We start from the raw sequence: 9409 nt of genomic DNA on the forward strand, positions 1-9409 counted from the left end.
CAATGGCTTCACAATCCCGACGCATGTGAGGAAAGATCCGCTCTTGATTGTATAAGACACATGAGTAATAACTGCGCTGCGGGAAGCTCTAGAAGCGATCAGATGAGATCTTTGGCTTCGAGTATGGGTTCTTGGCACTGTCGAAGAATGTGTTGTGTGCCCTGAAGCTGTTGATACTGAACGAGCCTGGTGATGATGCAGCACCAGGAAACCTTGGTAGTCCGGGCTTTGGCTTCTGGACCTGAGGCCTATGCTCCACATGGTATTCATATTGTGGTCCGAGAGCAGTGGGAGGAACCATGATTGGCCATTTCATAGTGACCAGTTGTCCATGATCGAAGGCTTGTTCAATTGTGTGAGGCCTAGGAGACGGAACAGTGGCTTCAGCATCCACATGGGCTTCGGGTTGCACACTAGCTTCTAGTGCAACATCAGCTTCAGGCACCACATTGTCGTCAGCCATGACAACGTCATTGGCTTCAGCAGTGTTGGTTGTGGCCGCCTTAATGTTGTCAACCTCCTCTTCAGTACCAGGAGGGTCGGTCACTGACACATTCTCCTTGAGAAAAGCTTTTTGAGTGATAGGGGGTGTGTCAACTCTCTCTTCTTCTTGTCTTGATTCTTGATTATCTTTGGCTGATGCAGCCGGATTGTCTTTAGCAACTTTGGCTTCAGACTCAGAGACATTCACAGTAGGAGTGGCTTCATGAAACACTTCACGTGCGACTGAGCTTTGTTACACTTCTCCTTCTGGAATGCTCGACATGGTGACCGGAGGCCTAGGGCCTTTGCAAAGCCTACGGAATGCAGGCGACGCCTCTAGTGATGGAGTGGTCTGCACCATGTAGTCGTCGTCAAGTACCGGAGTGGTGACTTGAGGGGTTGGAATTCTTGGGGTTTCATCTTGAATGGGGGTGTCTTGTTGGGGGTGATCAACCCACGATGCATCCTGAGAAATTGGCGTCAAAGGACGACCAATGCTGATGAGTTTGTTGTTCGTGAGAACAGGCGATGATACCGGTTGGTTCTCAATCTGAGCAAGGACTTCATCATCTTCTATATTGTCTTCATGACCAATGCCTTCAGTTGTGATGGGGTTAACAACTAGTACTTCTTCGTCTTCAGGAGCCTCTGTGGTAGCAGGCTCATGAACTACAAGTTGACGCTCTTGGTTTGGGGAGGCAGGACGAGCAACTGAGATGGGCTCAACAACAAGTGGCTCTATGGCAGCAACACGCTCTTTCCGCGAAGACTTTGTCTTCGGATTCTTGGTTGATGGAGCACCATCAGAGGCATCCTTGTGCTTGCGCTTCCTGGCATCAGCTTCAGCTGCCCTGGTTTTCTTCAGCTCTGAAGCTGCTGAGGGGGCCTTAGGCTTCGAGCCTGTCATGCCGGCAGGAAAGACAATGCTAGGTGCATCCTGCCTTGGTGCTTCAGTGTGTGTTGCAGCAGACTTCTTCTTCTGTTTGGCAGCCATCCTTGGATCGATGCCAGGATGCCCCAGTGCCTTGTGCTTTTCGGCCTCAATGTGCGCTTGAACACACTTCTCTATGAAGTATTTCATCCGCTCTCTTGAGCCTTTGGCTTCCTCGCGTTTCTGGTGAAACTGCTCCTTGAGGTTATGCAACATCTGCTTGAAGTTTTGAACAATAGCAACGCTGAGCTTTTCCATGTGCTTCTTGAACTGAGCCTTCTAAAAATCAATTTTGTTCTTTAGCTCGACGATCTTCTGAGCCAAGGCCAACTCATTTGCAATGGCTCCGTGGAAGGTGACGCTGATGTCCACTGGCAGCTGAAGATCATCGATGTTGCTGCTCTGGTCGTTGAACCACTCATCAATGAAGCTGTTCAGAATTTCCACATCAAAGAGACGCAGATCGTTGAAGATCTTTGCCTCTTGCTTGCTCTTGATCAGCATCTCAAGAGCATCATCACCAAAGTCTTCGTTGCTTGATAGATCAATGGTTTCATCTTTGTTCCTCAGAACGGCAGCTAGAGTCAGTTCATGCCCAGAAATCTTCATGGGCTTCTTCTTGGGCTTCTCCTTCGTCTTGGAGACGCAAGAAAGATCTTCCGACTGCACACTGGGTTCAGGAGGTGCAGTGGCCAATGGCTTCGCATGCAAAACTTTCGGTGCTGCAGAGGGCTTTGAAGCCTTTGATTTCTTCTGCTTCTGCTTCGGTGGGGCTGGCGCATCTTCAGAATCCGCGTCGCCAGCTGAGTGATCCATCATAGCCCCCTGGAAAGCAATGTGAGTGATGAGACCTTCGAGGTTGTAGAAGGGGCCGATCTCATTTGGATTGGCATCACGTGTGCCATCAGCCCGTGGAGCAGATGTACCAGGGTTGAAGTCGAGGCCAAACTGTTTCTTGTTCTTCTTGGCAGACTCTTTGGCAAAATGAAAGTTGTGTTTGAATAGATTGTCGTCGCGACACCATAGCAAACTATATGGTTTGGCATCTTCAGGATGTGGTCCTCGGACCATGAACGGATAGAAGCCTTGAACAATAGCTTCGGGCTTGGACTTGGGCTGCAAACCTCTGTATATAATATCTCCCCATGGTCGCTTGATGGCGTTCTTTTCAGCATACTCAGTGGTCACAAATCTTATTTGAACCATTCCTTTGCCCAATATCTTCGAATCCATTGGATTCGTGTCTTGCGCTCACCATAGATTTCTTCGGGATCTGATTTGTACAGTTCAAAGAGATCTGGTGGCAGGTCCTTGGCTGTATCCCCATGGCGCTGCCTGCCGCCCTTTCTAGCTGATTTCTCAGTGGCCATAGTATTCAAGCTGAAAGGCTTCAAAACTATGAATGGCTTCCATGCTGGTCAAACATGAACTGGCTTCAGGAGAATTGATGTGTCGCTGTAAGAATTCTGCAAACGAATGCAGACTATGAGAACCAAGGGATTCTCCCACGGACATGTACCTGTGACAGCATTATAGGTGCGAGGGAAGGGGAAGAGGTCATATGCATTGTTAGAAATTTTTGAAGATAAATCAGTTCAAAGACATTGACATCATAGTGCAAAGACATTCACTTATTTGATGAGAGTTGGTTCCAGATTTGTATGAATCCAAGAATAAGTACAAGTGAGAAATCTAACTATTAGTGAAGCATAAGTGAACATACTTGCCATGATATGAGATGCAAAACAAGATAGATCCAAATTTGTAAGCTTAGAAACCACTTCTGGTTGAAGTGGATGGATTTGACGAATCAAACAGGGCAGTAAAAGTGAGATTTAATTACCACACGAAGAACTGCTAGACGAAGTTGAGGGAGGAGGCCGAGCAGTTCAATCTCATGTGCCCGAACTTGGTGACGGAAGACACCTACGATGGCGGCGGAGAGGATGAGGTCCGCGGCCGGTGCGAAGACGACATCGAAGATGTCGCGGCAGCTAAGCGCTTCGTCTTCGGCGTTGTCACGAGCTAGCGGAGGCGCTAGGGTTTTGGTGCGAGGAGAGAAGGTGGAAGACGAGATAATGACCGCGGTGAGGTGTGTATTTATAGGGACAGGGACGGCACAACGTTATTACGCAGGTGCCCCTGGTGGTTCACATCTGAAGGACACGTGGCATGCATGCAACATATTGGAAGTTGTTCCATGTTCCACGCACGCCTGGATTGTCGGGTGGTCGTTCACGCTTCTCCGGTTTTCAGGCAATAAGGATATAGCATTAAAACAGATTCAATTTTTTGTCTTTGTGCTTCTGCTGACAAGGACTCAGAGAAGACAATTGAGAGTTTTAATAGAATGCATATGACTTGGATAGATAGAATCTGAGGTAGAAGCATAGAGGGGGTCAGGGTCTGATCACATTCACTTAGGTCAAAACATTCAAACATGAAGTCATAGCTATAAGTGAATGTTGTAGAGGACAGAACACCAATATATGCATATACCAATATGATACCAAATCAAAGTTCTAAAGATAAACATGAAGTCGAATCAATGTTGAAGACAAACCAAATGCAAAGACTTTGCAAATGTTACATCTAACGAAACACCCTAAGCAAGAGTTTGGTGGTGGCATTACCCACCGTATAGGAAGTATTAGACCCAGACACGGCGCACAATTATCGTGGAGCTCCGAAGTAAAATTCCGCATTAATGTATTCACATTTAGAGTGTATGTCTTCATTATTTGAAGATATACGTTACTTTGTGTGTTGCACATCTAAGTCATCACATGCATAAGCGTTAGGATGTGTGTCCAATTACATGACATTCGAGGATTCTAAGATATTTATCTCACACCGCAACTTGCAAAACCTTTTCTCATCCAAGGGCTTTGTGAAGACATCTGCCAATTGCTCTTCAGTGTTGACGTGAATGATATCAATATCTTCCTTCATGACATGATCTCTGAGAAAGTGATGACGGATCTGAATGTGCTTTGTCTTCGAATGCTGAACTGGGTTGTTGGCAATCTTGATGGCGCTTTCATTGTCGCAGTAGAGTGGCACATGCTTCAGATGGATGCCATAGTCCCTGAGAGTTTGCTTCATCCACATAAGCTGAGCGCAGCAAGACCCAGCAGCAATGTATTCAAATTCAGCAATGGAGAGAGACACACGGTTCTGCTTCTTTGAAGACCAACAGACAAGAGATCGTCCAAGAAAGTGACATGTGCCTGATGTAGACTTGCGATCAACCTTGTCAACAGCATAATCAGCATCTGAGAATCCGACTAGATCAAACTCTGAGCCCTTTGGATACCATAATCCTAGTGTTCGGGTGTAAGCCAAATATCGAAGAATTCGCTTCACAGCTAAGTGATGCGACTCCTTTGGTGCCGCATGGAATCGGGCACACATGCAAACGCTAAGCATGATATCTAGCCTAGATGCACATAAATAGAGTAAAGAACCAATCATGGAGTGGTATACCTTCTGATCGAACTCTTTACCATTGTCGTCGGGGCCCAGATGACTTTTGGTTGGCATTGGCGTCATGTATCCCTTGCAATCTTGCATTCCAAACTTCTTCAGGCAATCTTTGAGGTATTTCTCTTGAGATATGAAGATGTCGTTGCTTTGCTGACGGATTTCAAGACCAAGGAAGAACTTCAGCTCACCCATCATTGACATGTGATATTGCTCTTGCATCACGTGTCCAAACTCATCACTGTATCTTTTGTCAGTGCAGCCGAAGATAATGTCATCCACATAGATCTGGCACACAAACAGTTCACCATCGTATGTCTTCGTGAAGAGAGTGGGATCCAGGGAACCAAGTTTGAAGCCTTTGCTCTTCAGGAAGTCTTTGAGTGTGTCATACCAAGCACGAGGGGCTTGTTTGAGGCCATACAGTGCCTTGTTGAGCTTGTAAATCATATCAGGATGTTTTGGATCTTGAAAGCCAGGTGGTTGTGCAACATACACTTCTTCTTCAATCTTGCCATTGATAAAGGCACTCTTCACACCCATCTGATACAGAAGGATGTTGTGGTGGTTGGCATAGGCTAGCAGAATGTGAATGGCTTCAAGACTAGCCACTGGAGCAAATGTTTCATCGAAGTCAATCCCTTCAACTTGAGTGTATCCTTGAGCAACAAGACGAGCCTTGTTTCTGACAAATTTACCATGCTCATCTTGTTTGTTGCGATAGATCCATTTTGTGCCTATGATATTGTGCTTATGAGGATCAGGACGCTTGACCAGTTCCCATACATTGTTCAGCTCGAATTGTTGAAGCTGTTCTTTCATAGCTTGAATCCATTCAGGTTCCATGAAGGCTTCAGCCACTTTCTTGGGTTCAGATATGGAGACAAATGCAAAGTGCCCACAGAAATTTGCTAGTTGTGTTGCTCTTAATCGAGTAAGGGTGTGTTTGGTTGAGGAACCAACTGTCACGGAATGGAATGGTTCCATTTCAGAGGAACGGGTCGGTTTCGTTCCTATGTTTGGTAGGTGCAAAAAAGTAGAACGGGTTGGTTCCGTTCAAGTGTTTGGTTTGGAAGAATGGAATGAAAAATAGAATAACAAAAATTCAAAAATTCGGCAGCATTTCATTTGTATTTTCAAGAAAAACAACATAACAATATATATTGACATAGAACTCAATTTTCAGCAATGAAGTAGCAAGTTCATTTGGCACATCCAGAAGCAATCAGCCAAAGCAAAGTGCACTACAGCCATACACCATTACATGTCTTTAACATAAAAATAACCATAGCAAAGTGCACTACAGCCATACAGGTTCACATACCCAATACCCAAAAGCAACCCAATGGCACTATAGCCATACATGTCAAGTTCACATACTTGAGAACCATACAACCATATCGAATTTAGAAGTTTTTCTTCACATACCTACTCACCCAAACAGATTTGTTGGTTTCAGAGAGTTTCATGAAGGCTCTTGCGGTCTTGGGGTTGTCAACAAGATGAGCATAGTAGTGGGCAAGGTGCTCTTCATCAAATTCTTTCAAATTGGAGACTACATCTGAAAGATCATCGGGTATATCATCATCATCTCCACCAGATTTCACAAGAGCTTCAGCAACAAGTTTAAACCCATCTTTGAGAATGGCACCTAGTGGATCCTCTAGAAATTTCACCACCTTGGCCTTCTTTTTTGGTGGTCCTTTGGGGTGAGAAGACTCACCAACTTGTGGTGATGTGTTGATCTCACCATTCACCTCACCATTCTCCTCATCATCAACATCAATAGAGAGGAGATCATTTCCAGACCTTGCATTCATCCCCTTAGCCCCGGTTGTTCCAAAAATGGTCGCCATGGCATGGTAGTGCTCAATTGGGTTATTCAAGAAGGGAGCATCAGGTTTGTGGGTCTACAAAAAATTCGCAAGTCATTAGCATAATGAAGGCAGAAAATGGGATGCTATTGTTCATAATATAAGAAGCTCACCATGCAATGACCTGCATAGTGTTCTTTGCTGAGCCTAATTGTGCAAGTATCTTCATCCCATAGAGCTCCACTTAAATTCTTCAAATTGAAAACCCTGACCCAAATCTTCCTCCACTTCTTGAGATGGTTTCTAACTTGATCAGAGGTGATAGCTAGCTTGAATTGCTCGTTCAGAACAGCAGCACATTGTTTGAGATGTGTCTCCTTGAATCCACTAGAAGTTCTCTTCCCTTTAGCAACAAGGTCATCCAAAAAACCTAGCATAGTGTTGGTCATGGAAGATGTCCATACAATGACCCCACTTTTTTTGGAGTTCCCACTTGCAGCGGTAACTTCAACATTGTCCATTTCTGTCCAGCCATAAAAAATTTGCAAAAAAATGGATTAAAGCATCTAAATTTATAAGTTACAATCTTCCCAGCCATGAAAATGTTGCGAAAACTAGGATGAAATCAGCACAAACACATGATTTAAAACATATAAAAGTCACAATGTACCCAACCATCAAAATGTTGCAATAAAAAGGATGAAATCAGCACAAACACATGATTTAAACATATAGAAGATACAATCTGCCCAGCCATCAAAATTTTGCAATAAAAGGGATGAAATCATCACAAATATATGGTTTTACATAATAAATACCACAATATGTCCTGTCATCAAATAAATGCAAAGGTAGTTGCATAAACATTACAAATACATATTGCGGCGCACTCATAAATTTGCATACATGAGTTGCCTATCTTCCCACATTTGGGCAGCAATTTGTAGCCTATGGTCTACCAAGGCCCTATTATCACTTAATTGTTGCCTTGATGTTCGAATTGGTTGGGTGGTCCATGTCACTTCCGGTATAATGAATTCATCGATCCCTTGTGATAGTGCATAATTATGAAGAACACAACACGCTATAACAATGTCGACTTGGACTGGGAAAGTGAAGAATGGTTTGGCATCATCTAAAATTTTGAAACGCCTCTTGAGAGATCCAAAAGCCCTCTCTACCGTCACCCGTAGAGATGAGTGCCTAAGGTTGAATAGCTCCTTATCATTTTGGACTGGATTGTTGCCCCACTCATTCAAATGATACCTCACGCCACGAAAAGGTGGTAAGAACCCAGGCTTGGCTCCATAACCGGCATCAACTAGGTAGTACTTTCCTAAAAAAGTAAAAACAAATATTCGTTACAACGGGTTTCTTAAGGCAGTAACATATGGACAAATTCTATCTAGGTCAACTTCTTACCAGGTGGTACTTGTAAGCCTCTCTCACGAGTTAATGCATCATCTAAAACGGTCGCGTCGTGTGCGGACCCTTCCCAACCAGCCAACACATATGTGAACCGGAGGTCAAAGTCTACTGCTGCCATCACATTTTGAGTGGTAAAGGCCTTCCTACCACGAAAATAAGGTTCCACATCTTTGGTAACACCTGCTCGCACATGTGTACCATCAATAGCTCCAATACAATCCTATATAGTAACCAGTATTAAATGGCATATCATATAGCCTAGATAGATAAGGAATAGTTTTTGAAATTACCTTAAAATATGGGTCAAATTGATGATTTCCTGCAATTTTTTCAGGGGTTTCCAATGATGGTGGCTTTATATAATCATTACGAAGCTCGCCTATGGCATGAAGAACCTTTCTAAAATAGATGCTGGTTGTGCCGTATGATCTAGCAAAATTGGCTGAAATAACCCTATTTCGAAGGTTATGCCCAATTGTATGCAAAAACATTGCCAATTGTTGCTCCACACTAAGATGTGGACTGTCTTCTAGCAATTTGCGATCCCTCAATATGCCGCACAAGCGAAAGAATGCAGCTCTTTCAAACCTTAGCATGTTTTTGCATAACACATCGCTTTGCCAAATTTTTTGGTTTAGATAATCAAATCTGATTCGATCTCTTTCATGCATTGGGCCATAGGTAATATGTGGTCTCCTCTTCCTTATTATAGCCCGAACAATGACTGCCATTGCAGCTAGTGCAACAAAAATAGCGGCTCCCCTAGCCATCCTTTTTCTTTTGTTCATCTTGCTTACCATCTACAAGTAATGCATAGTATCAAAAATATGGCTAGCAATGACTTGTAAACATGGATCTGCTTGTACGAAGCAGCACATATTGAAATAAAAATTGGGTAACCATGGATCTGCGTACTACACAGAAGCACATATATATGAAACAAATTGAGGAGGAACATGGCACACAGGAAATAAAATCTGCCCAAAAATGAACATATACAAAGATGTGCAAAGGGGTAGTGGAAACTGCACCTTGCCTCCGTTGCTAGCTGCTGATTCAGACCTTCTGCAGCACCTCCGGTCGCCCCTACGTGGTAGCCGCCCCTCTGCGTCATCGCTGCTCCTAGGATCTGGATCGTGGCTGATCTGCTTCGTCGTTGCTGCTTGCTAGGTCGCCGCCATGGTGCAGATGCGCGCCATCACAGAGGAGACGACGGGGGGAAGGTGAAGCCGGGCCGGGGAGGGATGGACAAGGCAGATCGAGAGGGGGG

The 9409-nt window shown here is 44.4% G+C and overlaps 1 protein-coding gene across 1 annotated transcript; it reads right to left on the reverse strand.

Moving 5' to 3' along the window:
- Positions 1–6303: 6303 nt before the first annotated feature.
- Positions 6304–7247, reverse strand: LOC147991713 (uncharacterized). The gene is made up of 2 exons (XM_087539086.1): positions 6885–7247; positions 6304–6807 (listed from the first exon to the last, which is right to left on the reverse strand). The coding sequence occupies exons 1-2, from the start codon at positions 7230–7232 to the stop codon at positions 6304–6306; spliced, it is 852 nt and encodes a 283-aa protein (XP_087395212.1). The 5' UTR covers positions 7233–7247.
- Between the last annotated feature and the right edge of the window lie 2162 nt (positions 7248–9409).

Source organism: Triticum urartu, chromosome 1A (genome assembly GCF_056163025.1).
Source record: "Triticum urartu cultivar PI428250 chromosome 1A, HENAU_Tu73, whole genome shotgun sequence".
In the NCBI taxonomy this organism is placed as follows: domain Eukaryota; kingdom Viridiplantae; phylum Streptophyta; class Magnoliopsida; order Poales; family Poaceae; genus Triticum; species Triticum urartu.

Excerpts from the sequence above, each read along its gene's own strand:
- LOC147991713 (XM_087539086.1), bottom strand. The coding sequence starts at position 7,232 with ATGGACAATGTTGAAGTTACCGCTGCAAGTGGGAACTCCAAAAAAAGT. Across the intron at positions 6,808-6,884 it reads ACTATGCAGGTCATTGCATG|ACCCACAAACCTGATGCTCC; the intron begins GTGAGCTTCTTA and ends AATTTTTTGTAG.